The 24319-nt window shown below is 38.0% G+C and overlaps 1 protein-coding gene across 4 annotated transcripts in view; it reads left to right on the top strand.

Moving 5' to 3' along the window:
- Positions 1-24319, top strand: part of fhod3b (formin homology 2 domain containing 3b) — a 245730-nt gene that overhangs the window by 6155 nt on the left and 215256 nt on the right. For all 4 annotated transcript variants that reach the window (XM_056234474.1, XM_056234477.1, XM_056234475.1 and 1 more), the window contains exons 2-3: positions 10431-10537; positions 22010-22074. In XM_056234474.1, coding sequence (XP_056090449.1) covers positions 10431-10537; positions 22010-22074 — 172 coding nt within the window. The remainder of the gene's footprint in view (positions 1-10430; positions 10538-22009; positions 22075-24319) is intronic.

Below are 24319 nucleotides of genomic sequence, written 5' to 3'. Positions count from 1 at the left end.
GCGACTGAAAAAGTCTGAATGAGAAAAGTTTATTCCCTTCCTACACTGGCTAAAACTGAGCTCGGACATGAAATTGAGGATGAAATTGTGTGTGTGGATTTGGAAAGCGACGCTAGTTCCCAGTGAACTCTTATTTTTAGGACATCCCCAGATCTGCGCTCGCTTGCCAGTGCTGTATTCTGTGGTTGGAAGAGGAAGGCCAGGCCCGGCTTTCCGTCCTCATGACCACAGGGTCACAGGGTCAGTGGCTGGGTGGAACCGTCAGTTATACTGTTGTTAATCCAGGAGCTCTGCGCTCAGATTAGCTGCTCTCCCAGAACTGCAGCCTTTGCTACTGCTTTAATCCTGTGCACTACTTTTTATTCTGGAGCTTGTTTATTTAACCATACCTGTATATTTTGTATATTCACATATAATTCCATGTATTATTAGGGTGAGTTCAGTTAAATTGGGACATTTTTGACAGTCACCTTAATGTCAAAAAATGTTTTCCTGAATACATTCCAAGGATAACACTTTATAATAACTGCACGCTATTAATCATCAATGCTTTATAACTACCTGAATTAACAATTAATTGCAGTATAGAAATACAATGTTAATAAAGCATTTATAAACACACTAACTATTACTAGCCTATATGTCTGAATAATAAGATATATGAACATTTAAATAGTGTATTAATCATTTACTTAAACTTTCTAAGTGATCTTATGAACCACTGACAACTCCTAAATAACTGGTTTGTAAATAATGCAATACTTCATTTAGAAATAATAAATCATTAATAAAGTTTGAAAATACAATTATTAATCACATTATAGATATGCGTATAAATCAAGAAAATCCTTATAAATACTTATTAATGTCTATTAATGCTTTATAAATTATGAATTAACTTTTTACTGATGCTTAACTAATGATTAATAGCGTGCAGTTATTATAAAGTGTTACCCATTTGGGTGCATTTTATGTGTCAACTTGGTTAAGCTAGCTAAATATTTAATTTTTTTCTTAAACTGTTTTTTCTACTATGTTTTATTGTCTATGCATATTGTAAAGCACTTTGTGACCCTGTCTGTGAAAAGCACTGTATAAATAAATTATACTTACTTACATTTGCAGATAAAGTCTGAAACCCCACCCCATCCCCACAAAAAAAAAAGTTATTAATAGAGTTTTTTTTTTAAATGTTTTGAAAAATACAAACCAGTCAGTATTTATTTATTTGACCATGTATGGCATAATTTTCAACTAAATATTAATTTATGGCTGTCTTGGAGTTTTCTGTATAAGTAACACTATAAGTCAAAGTTATTATTGGAAAATTGATATAGCCTATATACACATATTAAACTTTTTTGTAAAAAATATTTTGTAAATAAAACGTAAATATACATTTAAAAACAAAATGCAATAACATTTCTTAATCAAGTAAACATTTAAGCAAACCTTAAAGAACTTAACATTCGAAAAAAAAATTGTATAGTAAATAAGTTTCAGTAAGTAATTTACAATAAGTAAAGTTTCAGTTACTTTAGATAAAGTACACATCACATACATTAAAAATAAAAAAAATATTTTTTGATAGAAATGATGATACAACTGAAATGTGAATGCAAATAGTATCCATTTAAAAATAGAAATCTACGTTTATAAATAATACATCTAATTAATAAAAGTTAAATACTTATTTTTTTTTCAGCCACTCACACAATACTTTTGTTTTGAGCTATGTGACTAGGAATTATACAAAAACAAAAACAAAAAAAACTTCCATCTATTTTTTTCTTGTGTTTTACATGAATCGTACATTATTTCTTATCGTCTTGTCATTTGACCGTGTGTTCCAGTCACAAGAGTTGTAAATGAGTGAAAATGAGTTTTCAGATAGAGTCACCGCCCTATTAAGGGGCTGATGTCATTTTGAAGAAAGGCTGGAGAATCTCACACCCATCACTGTGAGCCTTATGAAACACTTGCTGAAGGGCACAGAGAGAGTGAGATTATAGAACTGACATGATGACGAAGACCATTGAAGGGTGACTATTTCCCAAGAAAGAAACACCAGCACATTACGGTTAAAGCTGGCCCTGTTGACAGTAATGCAAGGAACCTGGCAGTCAGCTCAGCGGCAGAGAGGAATGCTGTTAGCTTCAGTCTGATTGATCCACGGTACAGCTGACATGAAAACGCATGGAACTCGAGCACGCTGGAGGCCTCATCCGTCTGATGGTTATCAGTGTCCCTGACTCGCTCCCGGCCGGGTGACTAATCTGAAGTACCTGCAATGGGTCTCTTGCAATGAAATATCTGGGTCAAACTGAGAAAGATGGAGCACATCTGGAGACCACGAAAAGGAGGAAAAAATGAACCAAAAATGTTTTTTTCCCCCCGCTCAATTACCCTGCCAAGTTCTTAGGAAGCAATCTACTTTCTGCCTCTTGAAGATGTAAATACATTACAACTCTCAAGCCAAGACAAGGGAGTTCTGGCTCGAGAACGAAGTGCAACACTTTAGTTTAAGGGTCTAACATAAGGGTCTTATAACAACATAATGGGCTATATATAATGTTTGCCTGAGGATTTATATCCAGCGGTATCAGGCACTTTAATGTTTGCAATGTTTTAAAAGGAAGAGTTTAGTCTTGGATCTAAATCGGAGTTATTTTAAGCTAACAGAGTCTGAAGTTATGAGATGATTCAGGATCAGTTCTTGTTACTTTAGGAAGAATAAAATGAGATCAGAAATGAAAATGAATTCACTCACCCTCTTGTTGTTCCAAACCAAAAGACAACATTTTTGAAGAATGTTGAGATCCAAACAACATTGGACCCCATTGACTTTTTGTTTGGACAAAAAACTCAGAGACTTAGTAAAATATCGAAAAAGTCATAGCTTTGGAACGAGTTAAGGATGAGTAAAAGATGACAGAATTTTCATTTTTGGATAAACTATCACTCTACGTTCCTGGAATTCCTGGCCTCTTCTGTAAAAGAACATATATTTTGATGAATGTTGGTAACCAAACAGTTGATGGGCCCCATTATGGAAGTAAAATAATCCCAAATGTTTTTGAAACAAAAAGCCTGTTGAATTGTACTACTTGAAAAAAAAATGCATTGCATTAACCCTGCTTGTATTTTAATGCATTGTATTTTTAGGGCTTGTAATTTTATAGGCTGAAATTTAGCATGGTTGAATGTTTAAGCTGTGAATATTTCAAATCAAAACATTTCAAACACATTTTCATTAGTAAAATTTCAATAATCCATATTCACCTTTCATATTTCATTTCCCAAATATTCAAACTGATTAAAAATACAACCTATAATATTCAACAGGCGGTTTTCGGTCCATTTTATTTCGCTTTGCAAATTCGCTTCCACAAATTCAGTGGTTCAAATTCGACAGTAAATTCAACATTGACATCCAGGAGCTGCAGGAAAAGCAGTAGATTACCGAGCATAATCTCCATCTGCTGTTAGTCAAACACCAGCAGGGGGTCCAAGCGCGTGTTGTTGACGAAGACCAGAGCAACAGTTAGCGCAAGCTTTTCATTCATAAAAACTCAGCATGCATTATGTTTTTTGTGACGATTATCTGGGTCAGTATATATGCGGAAAAGATGATAAAGGCACAAAAGCTGTTTTTATGTTTCATTCATTGTTACTTTCCCTGTGTAGCCTTATGTTATCAGCCTTTTCTACAGTGAACGGGATTATAATCTGTTTCCCTCAATACATCATCATACTCAAAGATTCCCCGAATTCCGTCAGGACAAAGCGCTTAACGTAGCTTAATGGACTACAGTGATATAAAAGACCAAACTCGCACCTTATTTGGAAAGTATGTATTGTACATGTACTGCATTAGATTAAACTGGGAAGTAGCACTTTCATGGTGAAAGTGAGCCCGACACCTACATGAACACTTTACAGTTGGTTTTATGACTGTAAGTCGTTCTTTTCAAATGGTATTTAAGTTAGAAACGTGTATACCAATTTCGTATGTAACTTTAGAGACGGTCCCTAAATGTGCGAATGTCCAATGTCAAACCAAATTTATGCCAGTATATCACTGGGAAACGCTCAGCATTAAACTTTGCGCGTTAAATTCATATTCTGAGTCCATCTGCTTGCCTGCGAGTTTGGTCTTTTATGTCCATTAAGCTACGTTAAGCGTTTTATATGTCCAGCAGGGGAATCCTGACATATTGAGGGAAACCAAACCCTAGTACTGCATGCAGCACATCGCTGCAATATAAGGTTAAGGCAACTAAACAACCAAGAGAAATATGTCAAATGTAACACTGGATCTGTACATCCGCATCGGGGGAATAACATTATCGTTCATGGTAGAGAAAGATGCATGTAGGCTACACAGGAAAAGTAATCGTGAACACACTGAATTTCACATAAAACAGACGTCATAATAATCACAAATACACTTACATTTTTGTAAATAAGTTTTTATGAATGAATGGCTTGCACTAACTGTTGCTCTGGTCTTCGTCAACAACACGCGCTTGCACCCCCTGCTGGTGTGGTCGACTAACAGCAGATGGAGATTATGCTCGGTAATCTACTACTTTTCCTGCAGCTCCTGGATGTCAATGTTGAATTTACTGTCGAATTTGAACCACTGAATTTGTGGAAGCGAATTTGCAAAGCGAAATAAAATGGACCGAAAACCGCCTGTTGAATATTATAGGTTGTATTTTTAATCAGTTTGAATATTTGGGATATGAAATATGAAAGGTGAATATGGATTATTGAAATTGTACTAATGAAAATGTGTTTGAAATTATTTGATTTGAAATATTCACAGCTTAAATATTCAACCATGCTAAATTTCAGCCTATAAAAATGCAAGCCCTAAAAATACAATGCATTAAAAAACAAGCAGGGTTAATGCAATGCATATTTTTTTCAAGTAGTACAATTCAACAGGCTTTTTGTTTCAAAAACATTTGGGATTATTTTACTTCCATACCCCATTGACTTCCATAGTTTCTTTTCCATATTATGGAAGTCAATGGGGCCCATCAAATGTTTGGTTACCAAAATTCTTCAAAATATCTTCTTTTGTGTTCAGCAGAAGAAAGAAATTCATTCAGGTTTGGAATAACTTGAGGGTGAGTAAATGATGACAATTTTATTTTTTTGGATAAACTAACCCTTTAAGATAAGTGATAAACCTGTGATATCTCTTCTGTTAACTGCTCTTCTGTTTTTTCCCCCAACTTGCCTTGACAAACTTGCCGTGGTTTTTCGTTCAGTTCTTAGAAATGTAATATGTGCATTCATTTTTTAAAGATTAGACCATTTTCGTCAAACAATTTTAGTTCAATAATTTGGCATGTGGTGTAACCATCAAGAAAAAGAATTTGGTACTTTTTGAGGCTTGTTTTTTTTCATTGTATAATATCAGGACAGTTATGTCATTTTCTACTTTATGCCCTCTCTTGCCCTGCTGTAAATGGCTTTAAAAATGGGAAATGGAACGAGAATGAGTGGAATGTCCATGTTTTTTTTTTTTTTTTTTTTGTCATGATTACTTTCACATCTTATCTCTCTCCACCTATACCTCTACCAGACATGCCTCTACCAGGTCTATGTGCCCTAAATATAGTCTGACTTTGGATTGCGTGTCTGGATTTCCTGTGAGCTTCAGATCTGGGCTGTAATCTTGTATAGCACTCTTTCTATCTTAAGAACATGTTAAATTAAACTCTCTCTATTTGTAACGGCCCTCATCCTTTTCCTTCTAGTCCCCAGTCCTATATCATGCCTCACTGAGCTTGTTGTCAGAAGAAAATTTGGGCTTTCTTTCATGGGTTGATAGGAAATGTAGACCCTTGAGGTGGAAAGATGAGGCAGTGTAGTTACTGTTGCCATGGTTGACCACATGTTGTGTGTCTTTTCTCCAACATGACATGATGTTTGGGAACCACCAGCTCTCTGAAATGAATAGAGTGGCCATGGGATCAAAGCTTTTCAACCCTTAATGCCTTTACCAGTCACAGTAGCATCCTCACTCGTTCTGTCTCTGTTCCGTTCACTCTTTCTCTCCACTTTTAATTAAATTACTGTAATTTGTGGCAGGAAATTAAATGACAGAGCCTGTTAATGGATAATCTGAAAACCAGTCAAGGTTAGGACACATTGTAAGGTAATGTTTTGTTTACAACTTGGGAAAATAGTTTTTTTTACAGTGTATCTCATGTTCACAAATTGGTCATGATGGTTCAAGGGCTGGGGCTGTTGTCAAGAAGGGACAACCTGGAACAGGACAAATTTTGGCCCTGGTTTCATTAATTTTACTGACAAATCTGCGTCCAGAAATTGACTAGACAGAAAGCAATCATGTCTATTTTCCCATATGTATATTTATAGTTTTGATACTTTTAGCAGCATGTTGTAATTGGTGTGCATTGACAGTTTGCATGATAAAGCATTCTTGGAAAACTAGTGCCCTTAAATTTCTCAAAAAAGCACTGCCTCTAAAGCCATACGCATTAAGATTAAGATTGCATCACATCGTCTGGTGTTTTTTGAGCTTCCCGCCATGAGTGTTGTCAGGTTAAAAACGCACCTTGAACACTGTTCCATTTTGTTTTGCTTCGCCAAGAACACGTCTTATGTAAACGCCTCTAAGAAACACGTCCGATCAGGTTCAGTTTAACCTGAAACTAGCCTTATTATACAGAGCTTCCTTAAGATGATTAGTGGACTAGCCATTTAGACAACGCAATAAACAGTCAGTTTAAAAATATGGACACATCCCTAATATCCACATGGGAAGGAAAGCGTAATGCTCAACTTACATTAAAATCTTTTTCAAAATGCAATGGGAAAAAATTGGCCAGACATCATGTAAAAATTATGTTTTTTATTTATTTTTTATTATATATATTTTTTTACTTTAAATCTTTACACTTTTTTGTTTTACATCTTTTAGATTTTTAATTTTTAAATCTGATTTAAATCAGATTTTTTATTGTTGTAATATTTTATTCACAAGTAGGATGTTTTGAATATTGTGTATATCGACTCCATCCTAGAACAATTGAAACATTTTTCAGCAAATCAGTTCGCAGCCATTTGTATACAGACTTTCTCCTCCTTCGATAGTTAGCTATTTAGATCTGGTCAAATCCGCAAGCACAGAATTCAAAAAAGCTCTGACAGTGTGAATGAACAAATCCTAATATACCAGAACATTTACCGGAACAACTTTTCTGAAATCTCTGTGTAAAAGAGGCTTAAGGTTTCTAGCTGCCACACCTAATGGTGTTGACTGGTGTGTAATTCGCAGCACACATGCAGTCAAAGGTGTTGGGAGGTGGAGAAGAGCGGTAATCCTGTTACCGGGCCAATTGTAATCTGCTTGAAAGTCTGTCGTCTTTATCTCAGTGCTGCCCAAGACAGAGGAAGAAACAGAGACAGTGACTTTATGGAAAACACAGACCAAAACTCTGGGCTGGATTAATCGTTACAGAGGTTATAGTTAAAGGGATAGTTCACCCCAAAATGAAAATTCTGTCAGGAATTACTCACCCTCATGTTGTTCCAACCCGTAAGACTTTCGTTCATCTTCGGAACACAAATTATTTTTAAACAAGATATTTTTGATTGAATCTGAGAGCTGGATCATTCCTCCATAGGCTTCTAAGTCGAAACTTGCCGGCCCAGAAAAGTTAAAGACATCGTTAAAATAGTCCAAGTGACTACAGTGGCTCAATCTTAAGTTTATCAAGCGACGAGAATACTTTTTGTGCGCAAAAAACAAACAAAAATAATGACTGTATTCAACTATTCATTTCCTTCTCTGTGGGCCTCGAGATAGTTCACGCACTGTAACTGCGCAGCGCTTCTGTGTTGTACGTCACACGCATCACACACATGACCAGCGTTGGCCAATAGTGAGCCTACGTGTGACGTACAATCCAGAAGCTCTGCGCTGTTACACTACATGAACTATCTCTATCAAAATTGTGAGAGAAAAAGTCACAATTACCTTTTTTATTTTTTATTCTTTGGTGGAAAAAAGCTTCCCAAGAACTCTATTGGTTTCATACTGAAGAAGAAATTCTTGAAAAGAAAACCTTATATTAAAGAAAAAAAAAAAAAAACGTCTGCAAAGTCATTTGGTGCAACCAACATGCAGAAAAAACAGGAAATGACCCTCATGACTTCAAGTCAAGGTCAGCAAATCTCCAAAATAGTCAGATCTTTTGACTTTTAAATGGCAAGGCAATGTCATGTGGTGCAACTCCAATATGTAATATTAATGCATGGTCACACTTTAGATTAGGGTCCAATTCTTACTATTAACTGTTACTTTTGCCTCAATAATCTCCTAATTACTGCTTTTTAACAGTTAGTAAGGTAGTTTAGTTTAGGTTTGGGTAGGATTAAGGGATGTAGAATATGATCATGCAGAATAAGGAACTAATATGTGCTTTATAGGTACAAATAAAAAGCCAATATCCTATTAATATGCATGCTAATAAGCAACTAGTAAATACAAAGAACTGGACACTAGGGGTGTCACGATTCTCCAAATCCTCGATTCGATTACATTTTCGATTCTAAGGTCACGGTTCGATTCGATTCTTGATTTTTACATTTATTTTTTTAAAGCCGAAACCGGCCAATCAGGATGCTCTCTGTCTTACATGCGCTTCATGAGGCACACACGCAAGGTCTCTCGCTCTCTCCCTCTCTGCCGTGGGCGCGCTATACAGTTTGGAGCACAGTTTTTTCTGTCTCTCATGCTCGCTCACTCTAGATTCCGGGAGTTTTAATTAATTTGCAGGCATCAGGGAGCTGCTATCAATATGCGGGAGAATTGGGATGTCTGCAAACTGTGGCTTTTTTGAAGCGCGAACGTTGTCAACATAACTCACTGGAAATCCAAAAAACTTCCAGCACTTCAACACGCGTGTTTTTTCGGCTTGGCACGCCGACCGGACGTGACATGGGGGCGTGGCAGCATCGACGATTCGATTTTTTAATTCGATGTTCGAGATTGTGAATTAATTTAGATCGATTTCGATTTAAAATCAAAATCGTGACACCCTTACTGGACACTAAACTAAAGTGTTACCTAATAAAATTAAAACTTAAAAATCTTTAAAAACCTTTTTTTACATGAATGATTTTATTCAATGATTACACAACGCATGAGGCATTAAATGTAAACTTTCTTGAAAATGGTATGGAAGTTTTTCAAAACCATTATGAAAGTGTTATACGTTTTTCTAAACCATATAAAACCAATGTGAATACAAAGAGTATATTCTTAGAACTTGGCTATTTGTTTTTAAATCAATTTTGTGTTTTCTTTATCGTAGATACTCTATTTTGTCATTGGCCCAAATTGTATCCCATACCCCATATCATTTTAGCTAAATCAGTTGTCCCCAGCATGTGTTTTCATAGCGATGCAAATCAAAACTAGTAGGATTCCAAAGATCTTACAGGTGGGGACAGAGACTTTCAGCAAAGACCCCTTTGGTATTCTAAACGTGCTGGCAAAAGTAAACTCCACTTGGTGCCAACGCATGAAGGATATTCTTACCTGTCCCTGGGGCTGGAAGTGGCTCAATAAGCCAGACTGGGGCTTAAAGGCCTGATCTGGGGCTGGGGGGAGTCAACTGGGAACAGTGCGTGTAATTAGCATGTTAGAGTCGCGGGTGACCCGGGCTCACACGTTGATTGACAGTTCACGCTGCTGCCCAGCAACAGCCCCCTGGGAGGTTTCAAATCCCATCGCTGGGCTGTAATTGAGTGTCAACAAACAGACAGGCCTCCAACGGAGCAGATCTCTGAACACTGCTGCATATCTCCAAATGGCGTGGATGGGCTTCTCACAGCACTTCTATAAATCAGTTAGCCTGAATGCCTTGAATAAGAGTGTGTTATAGTTATGACAAGTTCTTTTGATTCCTCAGATATTAAAATGAACGTGACACATTTTGAAATGACGTTCTGACAAAACGTGCCCAATAATGAAGGTAGTTTAGAAACATGACAGCATAATGACTTTAAGCTTTAATGGCACCTAGTGTTTAACAGTATCTGTGTCAAATAATTGATTTTAAGTTGAAATATGAATCATAACTGCTTGAATGTGGTTAGTCACAGTTTATGAATCCGTGTGATGTTATGAATATACAAATGATGGTGCATTCCTGTGATGCACATAGCTTACATGTCAAGGCTCAGCATTATATCAGCCTGATGTCATGCATATCAAATGCATCAGTATTACTGATGGTTTACTTGAATATGTATTTATGATTGCACTTGGATGTAATGTTGTTTCATCATAGTTATATATTTTAAGAAAGAACTTTGATACTTGTTTGCATATGAATATTTCTTTTAATCTGTCTTTTTCCATTTTGTTTCTCTCTCAGCTCGATGACTGTGCTTTACAGTTATCTCATAATGGCAGTTATCTGGACCTGGAATCCACCTTGGCCGAGCAGAGAGATGAACTGGAAGGCTTTCAGGAGGATGGAGGGTAAGCAACAACGAAAAAAGAAAAAGAACATTGTCATTATTTACTTACGGTAATGTTGTTACAAACCTGTATGACTTTCCTCTGTGGAACAAAAAATAGATATTTTCTTCAGTTTTTGAAAACCATATGTAACCAACATGGATACAAAGAGTACATTTCTAAAATTTGGCATATGTGTTTTAAATTCAAAGAATTTTAAATAGTATTTTGTGTTTTCTTTATCGTCATTGAGGCAAATATGTTTGGCCCAAATTTGATCCCATACCCCACATTTAGGCTTGACACTTAGGAATATAATTAAATAGACTTGTCAGTGAACAATGGCTTAGATTTCAGTCTGTGGTGTTTTGATGTAATTTTGGCGCTTAAGGGCTGCATTAAGTTTCTTGCTTTATTTTCCATGGGAAAAATATCAGCATACTGGTATGGAAACGACATGAGGGTGAATAAATAATTACAGATTTTTTTTTTTTTGGCTAAGTATTCCTTTAAATATTTACCCCATGTTCTGATTTCCGAATTGTCAAAAACAAGCAAACAAGCTACTCACACTTAAAGCATTTGTGTGTTTTCATATATAAGTTTAAAATTAGACATTAAATACATGTTTGCTGTATACTGACAATCACTTTGTTAGTTTGAATAACTTCTAATACTGAAGTGTCTGATGATGATCCATGACCCTGGTTTCTTTTTTGCTGTCTTATACAGTCCAGATTGCAATCATCAGTTTGAGCAATCATTTCTCCTGGTGTCCCTTTATTGACCTTGAGAGAGTTTTTGCTTTGTAGTAGATTGGACGACCAATGGATGGATGAGTTATTCAAATCCCCTTAAAAACTTTCATTATTGTCTTTGAATAGGTTATTTCACATTTTGTTACATTGGATACAACTAGAAGCACAATCTAGTCATGTGTATTCCATAAAACATTCCGTCTAAAGCTATCAGAAAGACCTTAAAATCTCACAGCACATGTTCTTTTGTCTTGAGCACATACCACAGTCGTTCTGTGACAGGCCTCTATTCAGTGAGCCCTCAAAATACCTGACTGGTTGGCAAGGGCACAGATGATGTCAGCCTCCGGTTTTAAGAAAATTGGCCTGATTCAGAGTTAATTGTCTTGGGTTGAGCAAAGTCCAAGAGTAGATGCTTCTTTTAAAATTAATCATGGTTTAAAAGATTATTTATCCCCTAGAATCTTTTTAGATTGCAGTTTTAAATCCATGGCATTAGTATGGAAGCCTGTTTCCACCACTTTATTTCTTGTATTTGTGACATATCACATCACACAATGTTACTTTTATATCTCACAAGCGACTATTACTCATAATTGCAACTTTATCTCTCACAACGTGACTTGACTTTATATTTTAAAACTGTGACTATTTCTCATAACTACGACTTTATCACTCAATGTGGATTTATATCTCACATTAATGACTTTTTCGCATAATTATGACTATATCTCACAATGCTAGTTTTATATCTCACAATTGACTTTATTTCTCATAATTGCAACTTTATATCTCACAATTGTTATTTTAATCGCTTAATGTCAGTTTTTATATCTCGCAATTCACTTGCAACTTTATCTCTTGCAATGTGGCTTTGTGTGTCACAGTTGTGACTGTCTTGTAATTGTGACTATCTCACAATGCTAGTTTTATATCTCACAATTGACTTTACTTATCATAATAGGAATTTTGTATAACACAATGTGATTATCTCACAATGTCACTTTATAACTTGCGGTGTGACTTTATTTCTTGTAATTTTGACTTTTTGAACTTTATCCCACCATTACCTTTTTATTTTTTAATCCGAGGCAAAAGCGAGGTGCCATAAATTAATGCTAACGGTGTGCCTGAACTCTCGTGTCAGATGAATCTGATATTGGTGCAAACTCATGTAAACACACCAAATAAAACAAACAAGTTTTTCTTTTACCTCAATGAGTAGCTTTTGACTCACGGTTTTATTAGATGACACTGCTATCTTTTCTAGCCACCGAGTTGACATAGCCTACAGAAACTGCCAAATGCCATTGCTTGAATGCTAGATTTTAATTTGAGGCTGTTATTGGACAAGGCCACAAATATTTAGGGATGTATTTGTGTAAATTTGGAGGCATTCATTTCCACTGGATTGGGCTCAAATTCAAAATATAGTTTGACAGTATAAGACAGTAAGTGAATGGATGTCTTTTGGAAGAGTGAGAGGCTGAAGGGCCACTTCTTTTGGTCTCTGAGCGATGAATGGTAGTGCCAACTGGCAAGCTGTTTCTCTCTTCTTTCTGTCTGTGTTCAGGACCCCCCCCCCCCCCCCCCTCCCCCCCAAAGAGGCTATCAAGGGTGTGCATTATTAGACCCATGCAGAGTGTCTGAGTGGGCTGTGGAAAGCAGGAATGGAGGACTACATTACTGTTAATAACAGGGTAATTCAGCACAGTGGGCTTTTATGGCCTGGATGGGCTGGAGTTCACAGCCCCCTCCATTTACTGAAGTTGTGCTTTATTACGGGGTCTAAAAACCTTGGCCGAAGTACGTGATTAAACCAAACTCAATCTCCTCCTCCTTCCCTCTTTTGTGGTTTTTCTATCTTGCTTTATGTGATGTCTCTGACCTACATTTCATCAATTGCTGAAAACACAAAAAGTAGGCTAATTGCCTCGAGGAATAATTTGAGGTTCCTTCGTTGCTTCTTCATTGTTGCTACTGTATCTTCTTACTGTTTACATAAGGCCTGGGACGAATTATCAGGCTTTTCTTAATTCTCAAGTATTCATTTTCCCCTTCTTTTGGCTTTCAGTTCTTTTCAAACTGAGATTAACTGTTCTAACAACTGCAACAGTACATTTACTCCATTGCTTTGATGCACATTGTTAGATAACGTCATCATATAAAAATGTGATTTTGCATGCGACTTATTCTCGTTGCTTATCCATGTCCTTGAAGATTTCTTTCTCAATGTTGAACCTGGAGGCCTGTGATGGGATTCCAAAGGGACAATCAGAAATGGATACAGATTACAAGTTGCATTCCACAGGTGCCTCAGTCATATGAAGTCACTTTGCTCTCTGATTGAGGAATGATCCTCTAACGCCTAATTTTGTAAGGTTTCATAGTGGCTTAATCGTCCTAATCATTACCACACCACCTCATGCAGAAAAAGCTGTCAGACTCTGAAACAGGGCCCCGGATTTAATCCCACTCGCTGTTAGCGCGGACCCTCTTCTGGCAAACCACCAACAAAATTTTCTCACACCAGGGCTCAACTGTTTTGTGGCCCAGTCTTGCCAATTTTTTTATTGGCCCCTCCACAAAAAATATTAATATTATTTTTTAAATATATTTAAAAAAAATATATTTTTTCATTAAAAACAGATATACATTTGTAAAAATATTTTAGATTTTTTTTTTGTTTAATTTATTTTAAATAAAATATTTATTTTTTGCAAAATATTTGAATCAAACGGCTCAAAACTCTGAACGCTTTTACTCCTAAAATAACTGTTGACATCAATGAATAAATGTGTCTGAAATCTCGCTTCTTTATATGTGAATACCTCGCCTATTCTCTCTGTCTCCCTCTCTTGCTTTCTCTGCCCACTTATATTTTTCTTGAACTCATTTTTTTTCCTGGCCGATGTGCCGGAGGAGCTTTCGTCGGGCTCGGTTAGCCTCTGGCCCTGGAGAAACGCCTAGTTCCTTTTAATGGGAACGCTTCAAATATTTGTGCGGATTATATGGATAGAGGGGTAGGAGGCTGCTCAGCTGGACCACTGGATTTTTCCCCTTATTGCTGAATTAAATGGCAGGCAGAGGAAGTGAGGTCGAAGGTGTGGAAACATTGAGGTGCCGTGTATGTGTTTCTATGTTCCCGGTCTTTTGAGAACCTTATAGATTGGCAGGTGATCATTAGGGATGCACCATATCGGTATCGGCCGATATATGTTAATTTTTTATGTTATCTGAGACACTTCAGATACACAGTCTGTTCCCCATGATGGTTTTGAATTGCTTGAAATATGATTGGAATCACTTAAAAAAAAAAGAAAATACAGTTAAGTGCAACATGCAAATCTGTCATATAAGCTACATAAAATTATTATGAGAACATCATTATAATTGTGTGCTTGGGTCATGGATTTTAATGGTGAGACTTGTTTTTGTAATCAGGCTCTTAAAAATTATCTAAAAAATTGGATTTAGATTTATCGGCCAATATATCGGTTATCGGCTTTCAGATAAAAATAATTATCAGTTATCGGTATCGTCCAAAATGTTCATGTCACTGCATCCCTAGTGATAATCCATTAGCAGATTTTTACATATTTAGGATGCTTCCAGCTACACATAGGCTACAGTTTATATGAATAAAATATAAAAACACATTGCAGTGTGTAATTCCACCACCACTAGTGGCACGAAATGGAACTGCAGAAATAATTGTTTTCTAACAGGTTTCCAGGGTTTTCTGTGTTGATTTGAACTTTGTAACAAATTCATCTCTGGTATACGTCACAATGATTATTTAGCGTTTTCTAGGAACATTTTGTTAAAACTTGTAATTGACCTGGAAGAATATCAACTAAAATAAATATTTATCTAAACTAAACTTTATATAAACTATAAAAGTAATCCGTAATGTTTTACTTTTTTGTAAAGTATATTTACCATTAAATTTTTTCTAAAATCTTTAGTTTTGCGAACAACTGATTTGTCATTAACTGATTAATTGTATAGGTCTGATATGAACTCTCAAAGAGTTCTAGGTCGTACAGGTATGCCAAGATTTTCATTGACATACGGATCACATGATACTTCCATGGTGCTTTTTGTGTCCTTTTAGAAACTTTAGTCATTAATTGTAATTGCATAGAAAAGAGCATGGAAAAAGGTCTTCAAATTTTCCCATTTTGATTTCCATTGAAGAAAGAATGACACAAGAGCAAGGAAATTATTTCAAATTTTTTTTTTTTTTTTTGTGAACTTGAGAAATACATAAGTGCTTCATTCTTGCACTGAGAAGTGCTGGTCCATAAATGCACTAGGTGCTCGGAAACCTTAATTTCTAGCTAATTTGCTGAGTCATATCGGTTCCAGGAGGCCCTGTATAGTCTGCTGTTAATTGCACTATAGGCAAATGGTTGGTTTTGAACAGGGTCCAAGTATGGAGGTACAAGGAGGTAAAGGAGGTAAGCGCTACCTGTCGACAATGGGTCTTCTCTCTGTAATTTTCTCCCTCTCAATTTTTCTCTCCCTTTGTGTTTTTATGGGACTTCATAGTGTGATATTCCATAAATAGGCTAGTAGTGAACAGTCAAATAAAGTTGGTTAGAGTCCGCATGGTAAAACTCCACAGACCCAGGAGAGACTGCATGGGGCCGGGATCAGGGTTTATAAGGCGTTTGGGAGTAAATAAAGAGTAGAGCGATGTGCTAGTTCAACTCAGAGGTCTGATACTGCTTTAAACTTCAACTTTCCCTACAGACAAGCATTTGTTATGATGGCCTGTTCAGGAGTTGTGATGATTTACCTGCAGAGGTTAGGTTTGTTCATTCATTTGCCAGAGCAGGGTCCTGAATCTACAGTATTCCTCATTTGCTCTCCCTGCCAGAGACTTTAGTCAGGATAAGACACTACATATTTAATTAGTTACAAATGGAAATGAGGCTGTGAGGGATTGAAGCGGAGGTCGGATTTGGGAGGTGGGTGAATCAGATGATCCAGTAGCCTGGTTTCCATTACAGATTTGCGCAAAACTTTTGCGATATTTTCTAAATGTTGATAATAAACTATTGCGAAAGGGTGGCGTATCCATTAAAGCTGCTGTAGGTAACTTTTGTAAAAAATATTTTTTACATATTTGTTAAAACTGTCATTATGTCCTGACAGTAGAATATGAGACAGATAATCTGTGAAAAAAATCAAGCTCTTCTGGCTCCTCCCAGTGGTCCTATTGCCATTTGCAGAAATACACGCTCCCGGTCAGAAACAACCAATCAGAGCCAGGAGGAATGTCTTAGCAGTGTCAATCACGCTCGTGTACGCGCTGATCACACCTCTCTCTTGCACAGCGCGAGCAGTCGTTCAAACTCAAGATTGCCGGCGTGCTGCAGCTGTGCTTATGATGGAGAAACAACCTAAACTGCCAATTCTCGAGTGACACCTGCTCATAAAACAAAGTGGTAAAAGAAAAAAGACCGATGACAATAAACAAGCGAAAAAGAAAGAATTACACAGAGCCCATTGACTCGGTGTCAAAACTCTAGCCGCATAACATGTAGATAAAATGTCACGCACTCTGCTAAGCAACAATTGAAACCTGCTAATTCACTGGCTTGTCATGTTGCTGAAATAATGTACTAGCACACCTTATCTAGCATTATATATCGCTAGAATAATTACTTACTGTAACGTTAGTTACCGCTATATTAATGTTATCTTACTAGCTATTTATAACTTATAGAAAGAGTGCAACGTTATAAAGTTACATGTAGGCTATTGCAAAATACATAATGATTTGAGGACCAAGTTTGTAGTCAAAGTATGGGCAGGCCATAGTCAATGTAAAGCATATTATTGACGTTTAGTCCCTATTAGTGAATGTGCCATATAACTTTTTATCCGCTGTTATCGGTGGCCCTGTTTACTAGCCTGCGTGTTCACGACAGGCTCCGCTGTGGAGGACGAGCTGTGGAGGGAGGGCTGTAGCGCAGCAGAGAGCAAGGGGGTGGGACCTGTGAGTTGTGCTTGTTCAAATTTTCAGGCTAAGTCAACGTTTTCTCCAAACTCCCTACTGCAGCTTTAACAGATATTATGCAACTAAAAACATATTTTTTTCCTCTCGTGATAAGTCATTCCAAAAATCATGGCAACGGATGTTCAAAGGTTTATGTATATATCACAGCCACCGCACTAGCCAGTATTTTTAATCGAAGGAGACGTAGGCGTGTTATCCAAGCATTAATGACAAGGAAAGCCCCTTATACTTGGGAGCAGCCACGAATGAGGTGTTTCTGGGTGTTTCTCCCTCCCATCTGCTTCAAGGTCTTGATAAATTGTGGCATTTCTATGTTGTTTAGAATCCAGTATTCCCATAATTCTTTTGTCTTTTCTTCTGTACAAACATACCATGCCTTCTTTAAAGAATAATAATGAACTTAATGTTAGAGGTGTAATAAGGATATATTTCTTCTTAGAGTTTAACACGATTTTTAAACATGAGTAATTAATTTCAAATTGGTCTAAAACATGCAGTGGGCTTGACTAGATTAAAACTTATGGTACCATTTCTAGTCATTGATACTGACTAGAAGTAATTTTGCAACTACATGTATGTAAACTACCTGTCAGAGTCTTTGAAAACTGTCTGCTTAATAGCTGCTAACACTTTATTTTCCTTTCACTTTATCAACCAAACTTATTTTCAGGCAGCAACTACACTTTTTACTTTTTCAATTTTTGAGAATAGAGCATATTTTGTTTGTATCTATCCAGTTGTACAGAATTTTTGATGTCTGTGTGTGCTGGGATGACTACTCACTCATGATATAATCTTTCCCTTACTCAATGTTGTTGTATCTTTAATAGGCACTGAACAGCAGCTTGTCTCTATATGCATATAAAAGATGGAAGCATAATACTGATTGTAACAAAAAGTTAAAGTTTTAAATGGGGTACAATTAAACTGAAATGGGTGCAGTGGGACGAACTAAAATCTTAATGGAGTACACTCATAAAAAAATATAATAGATTGCCAATGATATTTTAAATGGTGTATTCATTAATTATTGTAAATAATAAATGAATTATGTAACAGATTTATATATATATATTTTAAGTTCTTCCAATTTAACAGAACTTTGTTGCAGATTGCCAATGCCCAAATTAAAATTCTTCGCTTATCGACTGATATTGTCAGTGCAACAGTGTTTTATTTGTTTTCTTATGTAACATAGCGGCTGTGAAAGGTCTGTTCATGGTTGTGAAATTGTAAAGTCAGGATAATTTGTCTTGGATAAGCAAAATGAGACTGTCTGTGTCTTTGGCTGGTGTTACGTGGCCGATGTTGGAGACACTTTCTCCTTTTGGCCCCAAATAGATCTCAGGTTGCAGGGGCTATTCTGTTTCACAAAGCTGGGCACGTTTGTCTGGGTAACTCAAATCATTGGGCCGTGAGCTGTGGAAAAAGACTGAGTCATCCGGCTGCAGATCTGCGCTCTGGGAAACAGCGTGGACACCAGTGCAGGATGATACACTCTATGTCAGCCGTACTGTATGTGCTAGACCATCCACAGCCATGTAGTCGCTTGGCAGGCACCCACACGCTGAAATTCTCACAGTATTGAGCCAAGACGTAAAGCCAAGACATACAGCTTCACCCTCAGAATCCAGTTCTCCTGCACTTTTCTCCGGATTGCTCCAGAAATGTAAAAACTGGGTATCTCATAGACTTTCTGTTTAATTTGATGAGCATGTAGGGTGCTGTAGAGTAAGGTTATGGTTAGTAGCCAGGCTAATGTTACTGGTGAGGAAAGTGCAAGTTCATTATGAAAGAGATCCAGTTACTCATTAGCTTCAACAACAGAAAGATTAAGTTGCATGATGTTGTCTGTCAAGTTCCTTTAGTAAAAGCCATGCTGCCACATACTGTCTTTGGCCCAGGCATGTGTCCATATGTTGTATTTTGAAAATTGCCCTTGGAGTGCTGGAAAAAAAATGAGTGAAACTTTTGAAAGTCCTTGAAAAAAGTGCTTGAATTTCACTCTCAAAAGGTTGTATGAACCCTGAAATAAATAATGTAAAAACAATAGACTATTTCTTTAACCTGTTCTGAGCTCGTGCTGTGCTGGCTATTATTGGTCCGAGCTGATAAACGGTCTGGGCTGCGCAGGTCAATCGAGTAGCGTGGTTTCATTCCGTTTTAGTTTCGTTTGCTGTTTCTCATATGCAAAAAATAATGGCATCTTAGTTGGGCAACGTGGTGGTGGCACCAGTGCGTGACACCTTGTCATGACGCAAGTCATGAATGTGAAGGAGGTTTTGTGCATGTTTATGACAACTGTCATTAAGTGTCATTCGCTCAATTATGACATTTTTAATGCAAATATAACATTGTTTGAGATGTCTTTGTTATGACACCTTGATATAAACCAATACATCATAACCTGTCAGTGTCTTTGTCATTATGAAGGTGTCATGTCAGTCTTATGCACACCCCTTCAAGTAAAGTGTTACCGATTAGGTAGAATGTTTCCAGAAAGTATTTTGAAAGTGTGATAAGACAATGATACAAGCATACATGTTAAAGTTACATGTCTCCTCTGGCCTAAACAATGCTCTTCAAGTCTGTGTGCTATATATCGCTACAGTGTTTTTAAGTGTGTAGCAGGGCATTTTGAAGACTGCTGTGCTGGTAGGTAGTCACTAATGGAGATGCCCCCATCTGTGGCATGCTGCCAGCCAGACCATCAAACTTTCATTGTGTAACTCACACAATGCTGCATTTGTTTATAGGTCTCTCTCTTTGCGTCCTGCTTTCGGGAAGCACTGTCATACGCTGTAGGTTTGAGGAAGTGAATCTTCTAGAGAAATCATATCTTTTCTATCTCCATGAGTTTCTGTTTTGTCTGCATTTCTTTATTGTGTTGCATCTTGTCCACTCCTTGTTTATCTCATGTCTGGTAAATGGAGGCTTCAACCCACATGGATGTAACTACAGAGTCGCTGTCGATACGGATTGCGGTTGGTCGACTTGTTCTAAAGCTGAACGTTAAGCATCCATCCATCTTCATCTATCCTCCAACTCAAATGCAGCTGCATCTCATTCCATTCTGTGTTTACTTCCAGTTATTCATGAGACAGACAGTTCCTCTGTTCATCTGGCCTGATAATCTATGGAAAACAGTGGGTTTGGACTGTGCCCTTACTTGTCTGTCACTCTTTATATGGATGACGTGACCTACATGTCATTCCCGCAGCCACCTCTGCTCTAGGGGTCAGGGAAGTCCGGACGCCATCTGACCCTTTCTTCACAACAGGGCTCTCTTCGCCCCCTTAGTCGTTCCAGTTTCTCTTTCCCCTGAGTCTCCTGGCAGTTAGTAGTAGGTCACAGGAAGTCGGCTGGGTCTTTACTGTCTTTTGGAGCTCAAGGCCACACATGGCTCCGCTCCCTCAAGACTTTAGTACCTTAAATCACTTAACCTAAATATAAGAGCAGATGCAACACACAGCATCAGTCTACTGATGTAAACAAAGGTGCTGTGGAACATTCACCTTCACAAGTGTATATAAATACGGCTGGTTGTATTGTGCTCTATCAATGCTCTCCTATCCTGTATATGGAGTTCCAATTAAGAGCTTGTTTATCTAATCATCAATCATAACATGAGGCTGTTTAGCCTACTCCTGTGACAACTCATCTAGCATCACTCCCTCACTTCAACTCAAACTTTAGGATGTGTTCACACTTGGCAGGTTTTGTTAGATTAAAACGAACTCTGGTGTTCATTTGAAAAAGCGAGGGCTGCCATCCGAACCCTGGTGGACACCAAACAAGCTGAAAAGATTGGTCTCAGTTCGCTTCCAAACGAACTCTGGTGCGGTTCGGCTTGACTGCAACATGGATCAAAGACATCTAAACGAAACAAAAACGGGACGTAATGTCACAAGATGAATGCTCAAGCACACCTGGTTCTTCTCGTCAAAGTCGTGATGTTGATCATAACAGTTCAGTACAGGTGTCAGAATTGCGTCTTCTTGCAGCAGTGTGTGCAATGGTGGAATTCCTGGCACTGATTTGACACATTTTCTAAGCTCTTTGTGAGTTCTCAACTGGTTAAAAATACCATCATATGTACGCACATGTTACCGGTCCTACTCGACCCACTCTGAGTGGGACTGGAACCTGGGTCTCCGGCGTGGGAGGTGGGCACGCTAACAAGACTGCTAGTGGCGCGCCCGCCTCCCACGCCGGAGACCCGGGAGTGAGGTTTAGGGGGGGTGAGTGTAATGGACGTAGGCCAGTAAGAGCTGTGTGTGTAAACCTCACTTCCCTGATCTCAAATCTCGCTCTAGCGACTGACTTTAGATGCTGTAGTCTTTAGCGTCCCTGTTAGTGTGCCCGCCTCCCACGGTGGAGACCCCAGTTCGAAACCGAAAAGTTACTCTGTTAAAAATGTAACCAGTAATTTAAATATCACAACATAAGTATTTTAGCCTGACTACTTTACCTAAGGCAAATTATGCAATTAATTTGTAATTTAATCAAATTTTTTATGATTCATTAAATGATTCAGTAATATTTTTTAAATTAATTCACAGGATGTTTTTATGCATTGAGAGATAAGTGAATCGCAGCAAAGACATTAAACGTTTTATCATATTTCCAACATATTCCTGTTAACTTTGCTTATTTATTCAGGTTTCTGCTCTATGATCATTTGTTTTTGTATTTGTTCCTCAGGAGAGGAAAGAAGCACAGTATTGTCCTGAGAACACAGCTGTCTGTCAGAGTCCATGCCTGCATAGGTGAGTAACTAGATACTGTTTTCATTTAAATAAACTATGAATGGCGAGAAAAACATTTTATACTCCATCTTCACCCATTTAAATTTCTTGCTCAGTCAGCAGATTCTAGCTGCATCAGATTTAGGAGTTATTTTCTCATTTGTTGCTTGTTGAATGACGGATGTGTAAATTATACTTACTGAGGCCCTTGCTTGATTTTTACTGTGTGGTAAAGATTTCCTGTTGTTAATATGCCCTCACGCCGCAACATTTATGATTTAGTTTAAACTTGTTCCATGCTTGATTTCTCAATCAATATAAAACAGCTAATGCAGCAACTTTATATGAATGCCAGGTTAGTGTTACACACACACACGCACGCACACACACACTCACCTATGGAAAAAACATATTGGAGTTGAAAACATTTTAAATTTAATTCCATTTTGGTTGAAGAGGGAATGTTTATACGACAACGATGTACTAATAAAGGAAAAGTTTTTCCTTTGTGTTTTTCGTGTACAGACGACAATGTTGTCAAAACGATCCCCGTTCACATGGATCCGTGAAAACGACTAAAACGCTGTATTATGCTGCCAGGCCAGTAGTTGGTCTTTTTGTTGTTTACATGGAGAAGATGACGGTATTGTTGTCAGAAACTTCACTTTAAAATCAGTTTTCAAAGGCTTGCATTTTCAGGCCCCCAAAACACTGTTGTCGTTTAAATGAACGGCCAAAACGCATAACAAGTTGTACATTTTTTGTTGAAAACAGTGTCATGTAAACGCCCCCTTAATTTATAGTTTGTGTGATCAGTTTCAATCTATCACATTAATTATCTCACGTAGTTACTGTATATTTCTTCACAATCTCATTGTTTATCTCATGTCCCTAAACCCTGTTGACAGAATCAGGCTTCATTACCTCCATAAGCCATATCCCAGATTAACGTCTGTGTCATTGCGTGAAAGCAGGGCGGCTACGGCTATCTATGTATCACAAAGGATTAAGTGTCACAGACAGCACCCTCAAATCCCATTAAGGATAAAAACTGTGCAGTTTCTATGGAATTGTAGTATGCATGTAACTTACTTCTGTGGTTTATGTTACCTTGGTGACTCGTAGTCTTGTACAGCACAACCATGAACCGTATATGGACCGTCTGATGCATGTTGGACATAAAAATAGTTTTTTACCAGTGCACTTGGAAGTTACCAGGCTGCTACAATTGCTGGGTTTCCATCCATCCATGTATTATTTTATTTTGTTTGTACATATTCAATACAGAAAACGTACATACAAAAAACTTTTGCTGTAACTTCTCCAGTAGCTACTACTTTCCTTTCTATTTTTATTTGGCAGCAGTTCTACAATGTCTGTGAATGTATTGGCAGTAGTAAGTCTTGATACTTGCTCTGCAACAGCAGCAGTGTAGCAGATCGATTTTTCTCTTGTTTGAATAGGCGGTTCTTAGCTGGAATAATCTGCAGTGTGGTGCAAGGATGCTGTCAAAACCCCACCCCCTGGTTCCATCGAGATTTTCCTATGGAGTTTTTGTCACGGCACGGGTTGGGAAAAAGGTGTGAGGACTCAAATGCAAACAATGGGTATTTAATAGGAAAATAATAACATATAAACAAGAACAAAAACTCCCTCGTGGGGGAAAACAGGCAGGATACCAGAAACACTAAAACACAATCAACAAGAACCAGGGTAACATGTATAACGAACCAGCACAGTACTGAGAACACAAGGAGATTAAATAGAGAGGCAAACAAAAGAGCTAACGAACAGACAGGTGGGGCAAATGAACCAATAATGAGATAACAAGATGGGCGGGGAATACAATGACAAGAGAACACATGGTATAAAACAACAAACACCCAAGTGCAACACAAGACAGGACAGGCATGTGACATTACCCCCTCCCTACGGAGCGGCTACCAGACGCTTCATCAGGCGGGACGGGAGGAGCAAACCAGGGCGGGACAGGAGGAGCAAACCAGGGCGGGACAGGAGGAGCAAACCAGGGCGGGACAGGAGGAGCAAACCAGGGCGGGACAGGAGGAGTAAACCAGGGCGGGACAGGAGGAGTAAACCAGGGCGGGACAGGAGGGACAGACCAGGGCGGGACGGGAGGAACAAATTTCTTAGTCCTGGGAGACCCGGGCAAAACCCAAAGTTCATCAGGTGGCCAGGGTGGTGCAGACCCCTCGGGCGGCCAGGGCGGAGCAGACCTTTCGGGCGGCCAGGGCGGTGAAGACCC

This window comes from Rhinichthys klamathensis, unplaced genomic scaffold, assembly GCF_029890125.1.
Source record: "Rhinichthys klamathensis goyatoka isolate OS25496 unplaced genomic scaffold, OSU_Roscu_1.1 h1tg000395l_1, whole genome shotgun sequence".
In the NCBI taxonomy this organism is placed as follows: Eukaryota; Metazoa; Chordata; class Actinopteri; order Cypriniformes; family Leuciscidae; genus Rhinichthys; species Rhinichthys klamathensis.
The sequence above is the reverse complement of the archived record's forward strand: the minus strand, read 5'-3'. Positions and strand labels throughout refer to the sequence as shown.